The sequence below is a fragment of the Mustela lutreola genome, chromosome 15, assembly GCF_030435805.1.
Source record: "Mustela lutreola isolate mMusLut2 chromosome 15, mMusLut2.pri, whole genome shotgun sequence".
NCBI classification, from domain to species: domain Eukaryota; kingdom Metazoa; phylum Chordata; class Mammalia; order Carnivora; family Mustelidae; genus Mustela; species Mustela lutreola.
In genome coordinates, this window is record NC_081304.1 from 12858880 (window position 1) to 12877036 (window position 18157).

At 50.7% G+C, this 18157-nt stretch overlaps 1 protein-coding gene and 1 pseudogene across 1 annotated transcript in view; one reads left to right on the forward strand and one right to left on the reverse strand.

Annotated features, from left to right (window-relative positions):
* The window catches only part of PRKCA (protein kinase C alpha), a 393909-nt gene that overhangs the window by 359961 nt on the left and 15791 nt on the right, over positions 1 to 18157 (forward strand). The window contains exons 14-16 of the mRNA XM_059148178.1: positions 3872 to 3952; positions 13471 to 13578; positions 15469 to 15609. Coding sequence (XP_059004161.1) covers positions 3872 to 3952; positions 13471 to 13578; positions 15469 to 15609 — 330 coding nt within the window. The remainder of the gene's footprint in view (positions 1 to 3871; positions 3953 to 13470; positions 13579 to 15468; positions 15610 to 18157) is intronic.
* Positions 4795 to 4926, reverse strand: LOC131817129 (U4 spliceosomal RNA; annotated as a pseudogene).

Sequence of the window (18157 nt, forward strand, 5' to 3'; positions counted from 1 at the left end):
CATAAAAGTCTCACGAGGGCTAAGCGATCTAGCAGAGCTAAGGAGCCTGGGTCATAGTGAGTGTTACAGTGGTGACGTAGCTTATAGTCATTTGGGCTATTGCCAGTAGCATCTAAAACCTTACTGCACCGCCCCCCTGGAAAGCTTCTGGAGCCCTGCCCTCTATGGGAGGCCTTTGAGTATGTAGCCCTGGCAGAGGGTGGAAAGGTGGATAGTTTCAGAGCCGTGTCCTTCCAGCCACTGTGGCCGCTGGCCTGCCAGGAGATGAGAAGCTGCCCTCTGGCCCCTTTTATTCTGGTCCTGTGCCCAGGCTGGGAGAAAACTCATTCATATCTTACTTTTACAAGACAGGCAGCCATTTGAAACATCCTGACATCTCCCCCAAGCCATTGGCTCATGTGAATATAATCATAATGACAAATAACAGGAAAGCTGAATGACAGTGGCCCTGTTGGGGGTCCGTCTTTGAAGCTGAAGTTCAACCCCCATGTGCTGCAGGGAGGTCCGCCAACTGGAGCCCTTGCCAAGTCTGCCTCTCTTGTGTGAGGTCCTCTGCTGGGGGAGACCAAATTGCTGTCGCAGCCCCCCAGGCTTGGCTGCACGCCACTGTTGGCCCACGAGTCCCAGAGACACCTGCTCCTGTCCCCAGTGGGGACAGAAACAAGAGAAACTCACCATCCATTCTGTGGCCTCTAAGCCTGGTCCTCAGCCCAAAGCTGGCTCCCCAGGCCAACAGGAACACAGGAACCAGAGTGAGTTGTAGGAGCCCGTGAGAAGATATAGACCAGCACCGTCCAGTAGAAACAAAATGTAAGCCAAACGGCATCTCGCGGCCCCAGTTCTGTGTATGTGTGGGGGTTTTTTCCTAAAGATTGACTGTCTGATTGATTGATATAAGGAATCTCTGCATCCAACACGGGGCTCGAATTCACCACCTCAAGATCAAGAGTCACGGGCTCTACTGACTGAGCCGCCAGGTGCCCCCTAGCAACCATATTTTTTTTAAAAGTTAGAAAAAGAAACAGGTGAAATTAAGCCTAGTATATTTTATTTAACCCAGTAGATCCAAAATATGACTGAGATATTTTGCAGTTGGGGAACTGCATCTCCAGAATCTGAGGTGCCTTTCCCCCCTAGACTACATATCATTCACACTAGCCACTTTTCCAATGCTCAGTAGCCACACGTGGCTGGTGACTTCATACTGGACAGGCGGGTCTAGACAGCTCACAAGGGATAGCACAACCCACATCCTACATCATGTGTATCTTAATGTTTCCCTTCAAATGGGGCTCTCTAACACGCTTGCCCTTTTGCAGTGAGATTTTTAATTTTTTTAAAAATATATATGTTAGTAGCAGCTCATCTTTGAGGGGAAAGCATGCTTCGTTCTAACAATGGATTTGCAGTGGTAAGGTTGCACCCCTAGACCCTGTAATTTAGATCTTCCAACCTTCTTGTTTCATCTAGCGTGTAAGCCAGGGGCGACATGTTGTGAGCTTCTCCAAGAAGAAATGCCCCAGCTGAATTTCAGATCCCATCCGGTTATTACCGTTGAGAACACAGCAGTGTTCCACATGACTTTGTCATCTCAGCCCCGGAGCTGGGCTGGCAGGCTGGAGGGATTGCCAAATGCTGTCGCCAAGAAAAACGAGATGTTGTCACTTGGCATTCTGCTTTGGTAAAGCCTTGGAGGAAGGAGAGGGTGTTATCACCAAGAGTCATGAGAGTTTGAGGCTGTGCAAATAGGAAATAAAAACCAAGTTGGACCAAAGTTGATAAAGAGTCAAGAAGAAGAAGAAAAAAAATCTTCAGATGGCCCTGGCTTTTAGGATTTGTGAATCACTCTGACCAAAGACAGGGAATTCCTTAACCTTGACCTCTGACAGCTTTCCGAGCTTTCCGACTGCCCAAGTAGAGGAGTTTGGTTGGTAAGACTGCTCAGACGCTTGCAGAATATAGGATACAAAATACAGCAGGACTTCCCTAGTTCAGCACCCTCCGTCCCCCAGCCTGATAATTCCCACAGCAACACGGTGCCCCAGCTCTGCCTGAGTTAACAACAGAGTAACTAAAACACTGATTAATGAAAATAGATTGCCGGGACTGGTTTTAATATCGTTACAAGAACAGATTTCATTCATGGGTTTCTGAAATACAACTACAACAACTGAAATGGTGGTTTTAAACCTCTTTCATCTTCAAAGCCCTTTGATTAATATTTTATTAATCTCAGTGTGAGTGATTACATATATTTGGCAGTCGTAAACTCTGTTTTTAAAAGAAAAATTCAATATCCAGAGCACCACTTATGAGCTGCTTGGCCCTGGTCGGGTCTCTGAGACTTCTTGCTACGTCAGCTTTCCCACCTGTAAAATGGGGACAACAATCACTCCTGCCACACAGGACTCTGCAGAATGTGCTCAGCACGTTGAAGATATAGTAGGTGCTTAGCAAGTGCACTCTCTTACTCTCCCCAAGAGAATTTCTGTTGTTCTACTAAATCAAGATAGGCTTTGACTCAATCATTTTCTATCTTGGAACCAGAATGGCAAGCCTCATTTCACACCATCAGGTAACACACAGAGGCTCATTATGATAGGGCTTTTTTGTTCTTTGTGTGTATTTTCCAAGTTTTCAAAAAAAAAAGAACAAATGCACTTTTTTAAAAAGAAAGGAAGGCCTCCTTGTAACTTCCTCTGGTTATCATATCCTTGACAAGAAAATGAGCTCTAGAGCTGTCAGATCCCAACATGTACCACATTGAGGCGAGCCACCGGAGCTATATTTCTCATGCTGCAAGGAGAAATATTAGTAATACATTAAAGAAATGGAGAAGAAGGGACATGCAGGTTTGTTTACGTCCCAGGACATTCCATTAGACACCGTGGGCCATTAAAAAAAAAAAAAATACCCCAGCACATTTCAGAGTCACGTGTGTGTATGCAGAATGGCAGAATCGTCATACAGAACACCTGTCTGGATGTCTTCACCTCGAATCCTGGGGCCTGATCCATGGGTCAGGGATTGTGTCCTTGAGAAAACACCAGTGTTTTAATACCCCATGTCACGCTTAGAAATCCAAGTCAGTATTAGCCTCTTCCGCAAGGGTATGTCCTAGAATTATTCTAGTACTTCTGGGAGCCAGAGAGACAGGGCAGTTGAAGGGAGACAGGTCTCCAGGGGCCATCACCCAGCTTCACCAGCTCCCACTCACTTCACGTGTTCCGACCCCTTCCTAGTTTGCTCAAATATTTAAAACAAATCTAAGCTGTCGCGTCACTTCACCTGTGAATACGTCATCTCTTGTGTGTTTCACCCATTAATACGCTCATCATGCTTTTCAACAAAGCACCGTACCATCTTCCTGCCACACAAAATTAAGGGTAACCTCTTAATATCATCTATCAAGACATTTTAGTTGCTCCTGATTTCTGTTTTACAGTAGCTTTGGCTTGAGTCAAGATTCAGACAGGGTTCAAACGCGACATTTATAAAATCACGTCTCTTTCAAACTACTCTGAGATCTCAGCAGGTACCTCTTCTCCACCTCCATCTTCCTTACTTTCAGCCAAATTCTGTTACATAGTTTGATTATCTTATTTCTCAGACCTGTGGTCTGAAGGACCTCGGCTTTTTCCCAAAAAAAAATAAAAAAAGGTAATGAAATCTACACCGTGGCGTCTCTGGGTGGACTGAGCAGCTCCCATGCAGGTTTCGGGCATCGAGTCCTGGGAAGGTGGTTCCCAGGGTGTGGGATTTGCGGTTCCCTCTCCCCTCGGTGCAGAAAGGCCTACACACTTGACTTGTCTGTTCGAACCCAGGCTCTTTGATTTGCCACTAATTGTAAGCTGTATGTGTTTCCACACAGATAATCGCGTATCAGCCGTATGGAAAATCCGTGGACTGGTGGGCCTACGGCGTCCTATTATATGAAATGCTAGCCGGGCAGGTAATGTACATTTCTATACTTGCTTATTGTTGGATAATGTGAATGCTTTCGGCTCTGCTCGGTGGGACCCAGCAGCCGGTGCTGCCCCGACTTCCCTGACCCAGGTGAAAAGAGGGAGAAATCCCCCCCAGCCCTTGAAAGTGGATTCTGTTCAGTAGGCACAGCAATGATCTCTGGCCATTAAACACCCCAAACTGAGAGCTGAGACCCGGAGCATCAACAACGCCGCTTTCCTATTAAACACAAAAGTCCCTGCACGTTGAGGACGGCCTCTGTAGGTTTTCAGAATCTCAGAGCTGGGGCTGAGTTAGGGTTCCTTGTAAGCTTGTCTGCACAGACTCCCCGCAGCTGCTGCCCGGGTGTAGAGTTGGAATCATTCGCGGAGGAAGAAGACAGCGGAGCTTGAAGAAATGCCTTCGTAGCTCCTCCCCATTTCTCCTCACCTCGCCCTTGGCAGTTTGTTGCAATTTTCACAAAAGTCCAACGAGGCTGAACCTCCAGTTATAAAAGGACAGATTAGGTTTCTCGGAGGAATGCAGCGTATATCAGGATAAGCGGGGAATGATGGCAAAGCTGACATTTTCTTAATATGTGGCCTTAATATCTGTCGGGTTGGGGCAAATCACACAGACTGCTGTAACAAGCAACCCCCCAAACCTCAGTGGTTCAACATGGCACACGACTTTATTTTATATTCTTGGCACAGCCCGGCGGTGGGTGGGGGAGAAGCCTAGAGGTAGCATATGTCACTCCTTCCTACAGCCCACTGGCCACATGGTCCCACTGGGACAGGAAGGGGTGATAGGGGAGGGGGAGATAGAGTGCACCTGTGAGCCGTGGAAGGTTGGGTGAACATCTACAGATCTTCGCCATTTTACCTAAAAATGACTCTGTTGTGGGCAGCTTTTTTTAATTAGCAATAATCCTGCCTCGGATAAACCTCATTGGCTACGATACTGCCACTGTGCAAAGCTTGGGCAGCTTTTTTTAATTCCCAGCAGTTGAGCACTGGTGTCGAGGAGCTGTACCCTCTCTAGCCAAAAGTTGAGTATGAGTAAGTGGAAAGAAATGTGCATGTTGAGCAGCTACCCCCAAGGAAATCTTTGACTCTTTGTCCCCGGAGGGGGAGAAGAGTCACCCTTTCTGACCTACAGAGTTCATCAACTCTCATTTATGCATGCAGCGTGTACTTGTTGATGGTTTACTCTTTGCATGGTGACCACCAGAAACAAAACAAACACCCTCACCTTCTTGAAGCCTATAAGATAGAGAGAGAGAGAGAGAGAAGAGCAATAAGCTAAGAGAAAAAGTAATAAAGCAGAAAGAAAATGTAGTGCGGGAGGAAGGTCGAAAGTGAAGCAAGGAAGGGCAGGGAGGGACTCATGGAGAGCTGAAGTGAAGACCAGCAAAAAGAGGATACCAAGTACATATGTGGAGTGGAAGCATTTTGGGCAAGGGAAACAGCAAGTGCAAAGGCCCTGGGGTGGAAATGTATGGCCATGTTTAAGAAAGGGATGGGAAGCCACCAGTCTGGCCAGAGCAGAGTGGATTAGAGAGGGAGTGAGAGGCCTGAGGTCAGAGGGGGAAGGGGAGCCCCAGGTCTTGTGAGCATGGAAGTCATCACAGACCCTTGGCTTTGTCTCTGGGGTGGGAGGCCATTGGTGAGCTCTCCTTTATGGGTCTTTCATTGTCTTACATCTAAGTAGTCTCTTAGAGATTCAAAGAGACAGGGTTCCAGCCTACATTGGGTTGTTAACTGAGAAGGGATGTTAAGACTTGATTGATAGTAAAATGGTTGGTGATGATTCATTTAGGTTTTTAACCCCTATAAAATGTTCATCTCAGGCCAAATACCCCCATTTGTAAGCATGGAAAAGCAGGTCATCAGAACCACGGTCAGTGAGCCAACAGTGGTTGCCTGCCCCTTGAGTGAATTTCCTGTCTTTAGAATTTGGGCCATAAAGTTTGACTGAATTATGGGCCCCTTGAGTGCCAGGCTGTTCACGAAGGCGCAGGAAACGGAGTTCCCCTTCTTGGTCCCCCTTGCATGTTCTGACTCTTGAGCCCAGAAACAAACGCTGCTTTCACTGAGTCACATTTGCATATGCCAACAAAAGAAATTGGTTGGGTGGAAATAGGATCTGTGTCACTTCCGAGGGCACTTTCCAAGAGATCAGATGAGCTGACTCGTCATTGATGAGCAGGAGACTAGGACTTCAGAAGTCCTGTGCCCCCCCCGCCACGCCACACGCCTACCCCCACTTTCCTTCCTCCCCAAGCCCAGGGACTTCCTTCCCTAGAGGAAGGCTCAGGCAATGCTGCCCTCCTGCAGGGAAGACCCCTTCGGGTGCGTCTTAAAAATCCTGCCTCTCTTGCCTATTATCTCTGAGGCCCCCACCTGCAGACGCCCTCCCCACGCTCAGTGCTTCCGTAAACATTCTGGCACATTTCCATTTCCCATCCTGCTTCTCAGACTCCCGTTAGCCTGCCCGATAGGACCCCTTCCCTGTGGACATTGGTGACACCCTTTAGAAGCGACATCTTAAAGGCGACCCACGTTTGGGCGCCGTGGTGGGCTCAGCCGTTACTCGTCTAAATCCAACACAGCGTTTTCATTTCGGTACCCGCTTCTTCGTCTTCCCCGTGACTCAATGCAAATTTCAATGTATTTCTGGGCGGTGAGTCAGCCCAGAAAGGATAATGAAGGCTCTGAGACTTTACCCACAGCCCCCCAGAAGCTGCAGCAGCCTCCAGACCCAGCAGAGGGAAGAGACGCAGTTATTGAAAAGTAAGATTAATTATAAAGCTGTTGATGGGGTTATGGTCTAAATTTATCCTCTTTAATCACAGAGGGCTGACGATGAGCAGAAAAGAGAGTTTATTGCAATTTTCTTCTCATTTGGTATATTTATCGTCCGCAGCCAAGGGGACAGTTAAGCAGAAACAGCCTGAGTCTTTCTTCAGTTCCTGGACTGCTTGACAAGTATGATTACTTTGGGGCGTAAACAGTATTTACCCAGCACTGTAATAAGCATGTTGTGGTTCTACGTGCTCACGGGTCTCCGTCATAAAGGGACTAGTGCTCTCCTCCTTATGTCCCCTTTTTCCAGGGCAATCTATGCTTTATCTTCTTTCCTGACGCGTTGGTAATGGGTGCTTTCCCCCCAGCACTTTTCACCTGAAATGTCTTTGGGTGTGCGCCAGCCCCCTGCCCCACCCCCCACCTCCGCCGGTCACCAGCGGTCTATGGACAACCATGGCAGGGCCCCAGCATCCAGGAACCAGGAGGTGACTTAGAAATCATTTTAGAAAGAGTGAACCATCACCCCTCCTCTGTCTAAACTTCACCAATTGCAGATTGCTAAGGAGAACACCTCTGGTTCGGAACATTTTCACACCCAGCCGAGAACCGTATCTGACATGCAGCTTAGCTAGAGACACTAAGCCCCGATCTGTAGAAATTTAAAAATAATCATGGGAATGTGGGAAAGAGGGGAGAGAAGCAAATCCAAAATGGTCACGCACTTACTCCTCAGCAACACATCCCCTCCTGTCGTCCCCAGGCTCAGTCGCGGACTGGGAAGGAGACGGAATATAATTATAATTTCACTCTTGACCTGCCTTCAGCACCGAGGCCCGAGCAGCAATTACCTGTATGAATGCTCCCGGGGTGACCTGGAGAGACTTAACAAGAGCCGTAAAAATGCTCGCATCCTTCGACTGCGTAAGCCCACACCTGGGACATTTTTCTTAGGAAGCAATTCGGTGAAGAGAAAAATGACATGCACAGAGATGTTTCTGGTAGCCTTAGTTATCAGAAGGAAGCCTCGGCAACAATTCTGAAGGTGCCCTCGGACCAATGAGCCCGTCTCAGATGGATGAAGGATCTGCCCCACAGGGTTCGTCTGCCTGGGAATACCGGTAGCCACAGAGAGATGTTGGCAAAAGTCAGGGAAAAACAAGAAACTCCAAATTATGCATCCTTAGTGAAAATAATACAACAAGCCTAAGAGTTCACAACACAGTAAGAGTAGTTTTTGTGGTGAGGTGAGGGGAATGTGGATGTGCCTTCCTGGGCCTCACTCCCCCCAAGAACGCATGATCTTAATTTAATAGCGGGTGCCAGGGAGCTTTCCCCAGTCTGGTGATCATTACGGCTGCCCACCCGGTAGCTGGGGGTCTCCTCCCTTCTGGCACGCAGTGGGATGGTACCTCCCAGCTCACTTGTGGTAGGGTAGAGCGTGTGGCTCATTCTGACCCGTGAGATCTGGGGGGATGTGCTCCAGGGTGGACACCCCAGAGCGCCTGTCCCCGGTCCCCCGCAGCAAGACCAAGATGGCGGCTGTACCATCAGCATTGGTCCTTGGTGACCTCTCCTCACTGGCAGTGGACGTGTGGCATAAGCAGGAGATAAGCAAACAAAGTCAGGGCTGGGAAGTCATGCCAGGTCTCTAATTTAGAGACAGTCCCTCTACACAGTGACTTGAAATATCTCTGGCCGTAGCGACTGCCCCTCGGTCTTTCCAGATCCCACTATTCATCGTGTCAGATACCAAAATGGCCTCCCTACGTACCTGCCCGAGTCGAGCTCTCTTTAGGTGTGGGTGGACCAGCAGCTGAGCACCTCCCACCCAGCCCTGCCAGCAGCAGCGCCGGGGGACCATCCCTCCCCATCTACCTGCCAGAGCAAGTGTGAGGGGTTGGCAGTGCCCAGAATGGCCCAGAGCCCAAGCTCTGCAGTTAGATGTCTGGGCTTGAGTCTTTTTTTTTTTTTTTTTTTTTTTTAACATATAATGTGTCTTTTGCTTCAGGGTACAGGTCTGTGAATCATCAGTCTTACACAGTTCACAGCACTCACCATAGCACACACCCTCCCCAGGGTGCATCACCCAGCCACCCTATCCCTCCCACCCTCTAACAATCCTCCCCGCCTCCAACAACCCTCGGTTTGTTTCCTGATATTAAGACTTTGTTATGGTTTGTTTCCCTCCCCAGTCCCATCTTGTTTCATTTTTTCCCTCCCTATCCCCCACAACCCCCTGCCCTGCCTCTCAACTTCCTCATATCAGGGAGATCATATGATAATTGTCTTTCTCTGATTGACTTATTTTGCTCAACACAATACCCTCTAGTTCCATCCACGGCATTGCAAATGGGAGGATTTCTGTTTTTATGGCTGTATAGTATTCCATTGTGTGTGTGTGTGTGTGTGTGTGTGTGTGTGTACCACATCTTCTATATCCATCCATCTGTGGATGGACATCTAGGTTCTTTCCATAGTTTGGCTATTGTGGACATTGGTGCTCTAAAACTAAACTATAAAACTAAACCTGAACTAAAAAAATTGGTGTTCAGGTACACATGCCCCTTCGGATCACTACATTTGTATCCTTAGGGTAAATACCCAATAGTGCGATTGCTGGGTCGTAGGGTAGCTCTATTTTCAACCTTTTGAAGAACCTCCATGCTGTTTTCCAGAGTGGCTGCACCAGCTTGCATTCCCACCAACAGTGGAGGAGGGTTCCCCTTTCTCCGCATCCTTGCCAACATCTGTCATTTCCTGACTTGTTAATTTTAGCCGTTCTGACTGGTATGAGGTGGTATCTCACTGTGGTTTTGATTTGTATTTCCCTGATGCCGAGTGATGCAGAGCACTTTTTCATGTGTCTGTTGGCCATCTGGATGCCTTCTTTGCGGAAATGTCTGTTTCTGTCTTCTGCCCATTTCTTGATTGGATAATTTGTTCTTTGGGTGTTGAGTTTGATAAGTTCTTTGTAGATTTTGGATACTAGCCATTTATTTGATATGTCATTTGCAAATATCTTGTCCCGTTCTGTCCGTTGTCTTTTGGTTTTATTGACTGTTTCCCTTGCTGTGCAAAAGCTTTTGACCTTGATGAAGTCCCAATAGTTTACTTTTGCTGGGCTTGAATCTTGGTTCTTCCACATCCAGCTCTGTAACTCCAGCCAAAGCACTTAATAATAGGACCTCAATGAGCTCAACTGTAAAGTGAGATCACTAGTGTGTACGTCCATCATATGGTGGTTTTGAGGACTAAGGGAGCAACGCCTGGAGAAGCAGTCCACACGATGCCCACCGCATAGACAGAGCCTGAAAAGTAGCCACCATCTTTACCGCTGTTCACTCCCAAACAGTGGCCATCCTTCGTCAGGCAGTGTAGACTCCCGGTGGGTGATAAAATGTCAGGGGTAGAGGCATGTGTCCTCCCTGGGATTGCCAGGAGATGCCCCTCCTTAGGGCCACATGGGGATGGAACACGGGGTGAAAGCCCAGGGCTCTGCCACAAGGATGCCTGGTCCTGTGGCCTTTGTCATAGCTTAGGAATTTTATCACAACATCAGAGCCCAAGGGGCCTTAGAGATTCCTGCCATCCCTGGCCTGGATGATTCACCCTGGATTAAACAGCTCTCTTAATGGCAGGACTTCTTAGAACCTTTAAAATGTAAATGTCACCGCAGATCTCCATAAAGGGAGGAAAGGGTGCAAACTCTGGCCCAGGAGTATCCTGTAGGATTCCTACCCTGTAGTTCTAAGGAATGCTGTCTCGGGTGTGTCAGGAGCCTGGTGTCCTGCTCTCAGAGGGAACACAGAGGGGACTTCATGGTCGGCTGCTCATGGAGCAGTAGCAGGCACAGCTCACCTGGGCCGAGGTGGTTCCCATGCCAGGAGACAGTGGAGCAGGTGTGATAGGCCAGTGACCTGCGCAGAAGGCTCCCCCTGCCACATTCCGTCTTCCACACCAGCCTGGGGCTGGGCCGGGGGTTGGGGGGATCTGCATTGACCAAACTGTCTTCAGATGCGGAGGTTCTTGCCTCCTCCCCTGACAAGGACTCCTGGGATGATTTGTCTGAGCTTCTCTTTGAAGAAAAATTGCTCTTAAGCCTTTGGATAGGATGGTCCGTGCCTCAGCCCCCGTAGTATTCCAGCCGCTGGTGCTTGAGCCACACCAGAGGGGCCAGTGGGGTCTCCCTGCTGCCTCTGTCACCACAGGGCCCAAGTTCCAGGGGCCCTTTGCAGTGGGTTTGATGCTCTACTGGTAACGTTTCTCCTGGCCAGTGGCCCTAAGGGGCGCATGGAGGGGCATGGATGGGTCACCAGGAGCAGCACCCATGCCCTGCTCACATGCTGGGCACTGTGACATTGTAGAGTACGAACACAAAAGAAATTCAGAGAGAGTGGAGCCCCCTGGAGGTGTGCAGTTCACAGCCCTGATCAGAAACCCTGCCATGTTGGCTTCAGTTATAAAGATCTTGTGGCCCCAACTCAGCCACATGTATGGATCCCTTATTAGGGAAAAGGGGGCGTTTTGCGGTTGTCCTACCACAGGGTCCAGAAGAAGTAGGTTGCATGATGTCAGAGAGAGGAGAGGTGGTGGGTTGGTCCGCAGGACTGGCCTCCACGGTAGCTCTTGGCCAGCCTCGGGCTGTCCTGCTCCGTGTCTCTAGATGGAAGTAGCAGCACTCCCGGCTGCCCCGGGTGACCTCCTGCTCTCGCTGGGGGCGTGCCCACGCCCAGCATCCTTGCCCCTGAGCCTCCCAGGCACCATGGTACTTCTGCCCAGGGAAACTCACTGTGCCGGCCTGTTACTGCTCTGCTTGGAGTCATTCACGGGCAAGGTGATTTTTATTTTTTTTAAGATTTATTTATTTATTTATTTTAGAGAAAGAGTATGAGCAGGAGGGGCAGAGGGAGAGGGAGAGAATCTCAAGCCAACTCCGTGCTGAGCATAGAGTCTGATGTGGGGCTCGATCTCACGACACCGATATCAGGACCTGAGCCGAAAGCAAGAGTCAGATGCTTAACAGATTGAGCCCCCCAGGCGCCCCAAGGGGAGCTGATTTTAGTTCTCCTCACCCACCTGCATGCTTTGACCAAATTAAACATCCTTTACACCAGGTACTTACGACTGAAAAAGAGCCCTATTTATTTATATTTCCGGACTAAATAATAATAACAGCAGCAGTAGTAATAATAATACCCAGCAACACAGTGGCACCCGCCCCAACCCCCCCTCTCCCAGACCTGGTCCCAACGTAGGGTTCCTTATAGACTTAGCGTCTTTCCCTTGAGTAGGTGTAACTCCTGCGGGCTGACCCCACACCCAACTCCTCTCCAGTCCTGGGGGTGGTGGATGGGGGTAGGGCTGGGGGTCAGATGAGCAGGTTGGAATGACCCAAGGGGTGTTTTCCTGGGGAGCGGTCTGCTTGGGCCCATTGCTCTCCCATTCGGAAGGAGACATTTGGTAAGAAGGGCTGTCCCACTGACGACGGCACAGCTGCCTTTGTCCGTGAGGGCGTTGACATTTAAGCTGGACTCTGGGCATTAGCGGAGCCCTACCCGTGTCAGTCAGAGCGACAGAGACACCTCTTTTCTATGAGAAGGAAAATGCGACGAGATGAAACATGCGGATATTGTCTTGGCTGTGACGGCTGCCCCTGGTCTGCCTTTCTTTCGCTAAACCCAAGGTTAGCTAAGCCTAAAGGGAACATTAAGAAATTCCCCATAAACCTACTTATCCCATGCGCTGTCCCTCCATAGTGACAGGTAATTTGCCGGACGTCTTCAGGATTAAAGACGTGCTGGAGGAGAAAGTTGGAAGGACGCCTTGAGCTCCCCCGAGGATTTTAGCAGCCCGTTCTAAGACAGTCCCTCTGCTTCAATAAAACACCAGTACCACTGGGCACCCTGCAGCAGGCACCTGCTGGGCACGGGACAGACTATCGTGGGTTTTACAGACTCACCAGGGAACCCCGTTATACACACTGGAAAACTCTATCTTAGGGAGGTCGCTTGCCTGTGGACACCCAGCTAGAAGATGGTGGCGCTGGAATTCGGTACAGATTCGCATAACTTTAAAGCCATGAGTGCCCACAGCACTGCCATGCCTCCTGCTCGCCCTGTGGGGAGTGTAAACTCCGCAGAGGAGGAGAGGGGAGTGTCTAGTGGAAGCTGAGCTCCCGGCACTGCTACCACGCAGGTGCAAGGCTCTCTACAGAGCAGCTCCCTGTTGGGTCAGAAGGGCCCTGGTATGAATTTCTGGACCTGGGGAAGCCCTTTCAGCCCATGTCCTGATGGCCGCAACACCTCACGCTTAGAAGCCAAAGGCACCATCATTTTCCCCCACCCCCCCTCCACACACTAGAGCCATCTGAAACCTAACTTGATCATAATTAAATTTTTAACACAAAATTGCAAGATTAATGGATTAATTACAATTTATTTGCAAAGCATTAAAAGCATGACTCAAGAGTGTTTTCCCTAAAGATTGTTTTGGGTTGCCCAAGGCAGGATAACTAAAGAGAGGAAAAGAGTGAAAAACACACAACCACCAACCTAATGAAAGATAACCAAATAAACCAGCAACTTCACTGAGCGAAGTCCACAGCCAGTGGGGTGCCCAGAAGCCCGGTGTGTGTCTTGGCACTGATGGGGCTCTCCAGGCGCCACGCTAATGAATCATCCTGCCTGCTTTCCCCTGTCTCTGTTTTCCGGAACAGCCTCCCTTCGATGGTGAAGACGAAGACGAGCTATTTCAGTCCATAATGGAGCATAACGTCTCTTATCCCAAATCCTTGTCCAAGGAGGCTGTTTCCATCTGCAAAGGAGTAAGTAGACCTGCATTCCTTTTATAATCGCGGACCGAGAAGATGAATGGGGGAAATCTCTTTCCCGTAGTTCTGCTTCTGAGAGAGGTGGCAGAGAGCCCACAAACCCATGCCTCTGCTTCCAGCCACCAAGGGCCACCGCTTGGTGACCTGCAGGGAGCCATGAGGAACATGGCGGCCTGGAAAGGAGGCTCTGCTCCCCATTCTGCCTGGAGCTCTGGCCCCGGTAGCTAATCGTAGTTTCTCATCCACCTCATGAAAGTGTGCCAGGAGTTACCAGAAATAACCTCGGGTCCTCGGAAAATGTTCCGTCTCTTCCCTTGCCTGACCTGGTGTGCCTTGGGTATTCTTCATTCGATTCTCTTTTTTTGAGATCAAACATGCGTGCAGAAATGGGCCCGAGTCATGGGTGTGTAGATCAGTGAATTTTCACAAAACACACACACCCGGGTGACTGCACCCAGGTCAGGAACGGTTTCCGACACCCTAGACGCCCCCTCCCTTCCTGTCCTGCAGTGACGCGCCACCCCTCCGAATAAGCAGTGTCCCCGCTCGTCCCTGTGGGGATTAATTAGCCTTGTCTGTTTCGAACTTGGCACAAATGTGCTCCTATAGCAGACGCTCCCCAGGCGAGGCGTCTTTCACCCCACATGGTGATTGCGGCATTTCTCCAGATCCCCGCGTGGACACCGTCTTCCATCTGCCCACGGAACATTCCATTGTGTGGTCACACCACCGTTGACTTATTCACGCTAGGGCGGTGGGGAGGGGCGCAGGTTTGGGTTGTTTCCACTTTGGTTTGGGGCTGTTACATATAGAACTGCCCTGAAACTTCTAGGTTTTGTGTTTTGGGGAGCCTAGGAGCTCCTTTCTGCAGAGGAGAGACCCAGGAACAGAAATTACTGGGTCCTGACCTGGTTAATTTTTCACTGTAAAGCTTTACGCCACGAAATTACCATCAGACCCCGTGGAATATAGAATGTAACACACTCCTAACGTTTTCTGGCACGTTTGATCGGGATCATGTGGGACGCAGTTATCCGGCATCTTCCGAGAGCAGGGCACTGTTGATGTATCTGAACAGGGAGAGCCAGGCCCGACCCCAGAGCTTATAACCGTGTTCGCCTCTGTCTTGCACAGTAGACGCATGAGAATTAACACCTGCCGGTCACAGCATTTATTTTTCCCAGCACATGAGTCTTTGATGAACACATTTGGGTCCAGGCAGCAAACAGGTATATGATGCCTGTTATCAGCACACACACAGTTTTTAATGATTGCCTCCCTTTTTGCATACATATTTTTTAGAGACCTACAGAATGGCAGCTCTCATGCAGGTAGTGTACAAAGACACCTGATTAAATTCTTATGTTTGGCTCTGGGGCCACGTCGCTTCCCGGTGTCCTTTATCATAAAAAATCGCTGTAGAAAAACTCATACTGTCAATAGTATGGTTGTGAGTTGGGGTCACTCTGTGCCAGCCACCGATTTCTCGGGGTGCTCCCCAGGCATCCACACCATCAGGCTCGTAGCAGAGCCGGCAAAGGGAAGGTGCTATCGTGCAGCCTTTTCTTTTTCTCCTAATTTTAGTGTGCGTGGCAGGGGAGGGAGGGTCTTTTTCTCTCTCTTTCAGCTTTATTGAGGTGTAATTGGCAAATAAAATCGCAGTGTGTTGAAAACGTGCCCCATGGTGGTTCGACAGGCATACGCACTGTGGGAGATTTCCCGCCATCTAGAAGTCACACCCATCACCTCACACAATTACCTTCTTGTCTTTTGGGGAGAAAATACTTAAGTTCTACTCTCTCCGCGTATCTCAGTTATACAGTACGGTGTCGTCACCTCCGGTGCCCGTGTCACACATTGCGCCCTCTCTCTGCTGTTTTCTAGCTGATGACCAAACACCCAGGCAAGCGGCTGGGTTGCGGGCCAGAAGGGGAGAGGGACGTGCGCGAGCATGCCTTCTTCCGGAGGATCGACTGGGAGAAACTCGAGAACAGGGAGATCCAGCCGCCCTTCAAGCCCAAAGTGGTGAGTAGGGGATGTGGCTTGCCCCTGAGCCCCATGTTCCTGAATCCCAGAGGGGTTCCACCCACCCCTTCTCTGGAGAGAGGAGGCTGGTGGCTCCTGGCCTCTGCGGGGTGAGAACACGGCCAGGTACCAGCCTCAACTTCGATCTGGGCTCTGAGTCAGCATAGACCAGACCACAGGGCCTGTGCCCACCAGTCAGGGGGCTGCCGAGTGTCCCCCCCAAGAGCTGAGAGGGAGCTGGGGCACCTCAGCTTTGGCGATCGGGCTGCATGGACTCGCGCGCCCAGCAGGATGTCCTCTCTGCTCTGCGTCTGTGACGGGATGTTTCACCGCGTCCCGCTCTCCAGGGTTTGCTTTACTCCTAAAGCATGACGCGTCCCAGCCAGCTCTTCGCAGGCCCCGGCTGCGCTTCCCGTGCTGGCCACGGCCCCTGCTGCCAGGAGCGCGAGTCACCCCCACCCCCCATGCTGGTCTTGCCGCCTCTTTGACACTCCTCCCACGGGACCCCCGTTTGTCCCATTTATTCCACAAAAACTGTGCGTCAGGCCCTGTTCTTTACAAATCGGCTCAATAACTCTCTCGACAACCCTGCTCCGTGGGTAAACTAAGGCACAGAGAGGCTGAGTAACTTGCCTGAAGACACACAGCTGGTAGGCGGTGTTCTGGCTCCGGGATCTGTGTCCCTCCCCCACGACACCATCGTGCCATCTCAGGGACAGCCATCTGCCCATCTAATGACTGTCGGTGGCAACCAGCCGTGGCCTTTCTTGACGTTTCTATCTCTGGCAGTAACCTCGGGGTCGTTAAGACATCGGGCTCTTAACTCACGCCACCTGCCCCTTCACGGTGCTTCCCAGGGACGCTGCTCTCCCCCACATCCCATCTCTGGGGACCACTGGACAGTGTCTTCCAGCTCGGCCGCCGTCTCTGGGGTGTCCCCGTGCTGCCCCTGCCCCCAAGGCTGCAGCGAGAGCAGCTCTGGCCCTCGGTCTGAAGCTCCCACACCTGTCTCCCCCTGGCAGGTGCCCATGAGCAGGGAAAAGGGACCCTCCTGGGGTGGCTGAGTCACTGGCTGGTCGGCACAGGCTTTGTTCTTAGAGCAGCGACCTCCCGTCAGGTACGCTTGTGTGTCCTCTCAGAATAAAACTGCTAGTGGGGAGCCCACTTCTACTTTTCCAAGATATTCTTAGCACCAACTAAAGCAAAACTAAAATGAATCAGGTCAGTTGACTCCCTCCTGAATCGTCGTGTCCAGCAGGACCCTCGTCTGTCTGCTCCCCCACCTTCTCCTAGCGGGTCCCAAACCCAGATCTCAGGGCATTTTCATGGGGTCATTCCCCTCGGTGTACAAAGCCTGGCTTGGTGGGGGCCTGGGGTGTAAAGGCCATGATAAAGAACGCTGCCCGCTGCCGACGGTCTCAGGACCGTTCCGTTAGGGATTTCCGTTAGGGATTTGTTTAGCCTCCTTAAAATATGAAAGGCACACAGTAGCCTCATACACACAGCTCAGTTTCTGTACAGGAACAGCGGAGAGAACTCGTTCACCCTGCTATAGGTGTGAATCGAAATACAGCCACTTGTCAGTCGCTTTCCAGAAAGGGACGACAGGGAGCAAAGTCAACCGTAAGACCCAGCTCCTTCAATGTGTCCTCACCTCGGCCTCAGAAGACGTTGTCTGTTTGTGTGGTCACCTGCTTTTTGTGGACACTGGAGCCTTAAATTCAGATATAGGGGGACAAGCGGGTGACTCGGGTCCGGAGCCCGGAATCTGACTGCACTGTTCCCCGTGGGCCGTGGAAATCACCAGAAGCAGAGTCCCAACTGCGGTGGGCAGCTGAGCCACGAGCAGTAGAGTGTGTGTGTGTGTATGTGTGTGTGTGTATTCCTGGAATGCTGCTCTTTGTGTTTTTAGCTGAACACTAGCGAACATAAAAGGAAAGAAGATAGAGCCTCCTTCACAGCAGCCCTTGAACTCCAATACAGAAGCCGAAACCACATGCCAAAGGCCTGCTTGCTGAGAGCTCTGGTCAGAGCAGAAGGAGGGACAGCCTCTGCTCACAGGGAGCTTTCCCAGGCCAGAGCCTATGTCCGGCTGGAGAACTGTATGCTGGAAAGGAAGATGCTGGAAAATGTACTCACGGGCAGTGGAGGGGGCAGCAGGGGACACAAAGCGGAGCTGGGGACAGGGGCAAGCCGCGGCGAGAGTGAGCAGCAGACTTCCTGTCCCGGGGCCGAAGAGTATCAAGGGCACAGAGGTCGACCAGAAAGTTGGGGCTCCCGGGAGAGCTCCCAGTGCCTTCACCACGCCACGTGCAGAGCAGCAGAATTTGGCTCCTAATCCCGGCCAAAGGGGCATCTCCGCCACCTCTGGGATGTCATTCTGTTCCCGAGGTGCCACGCTGGAGTGGAGACCGCACACGCCAAGGATGGTCTGGGCGGCGGGAGAGGACATTTCTAACAGTGCAAAAGCAGAGACCGCACACGGCACGCCGGGGTCCCAGCCTCCAAGAAGAGCTACTGGCACGTTCGAGGGGCTCCGTGATGTGTC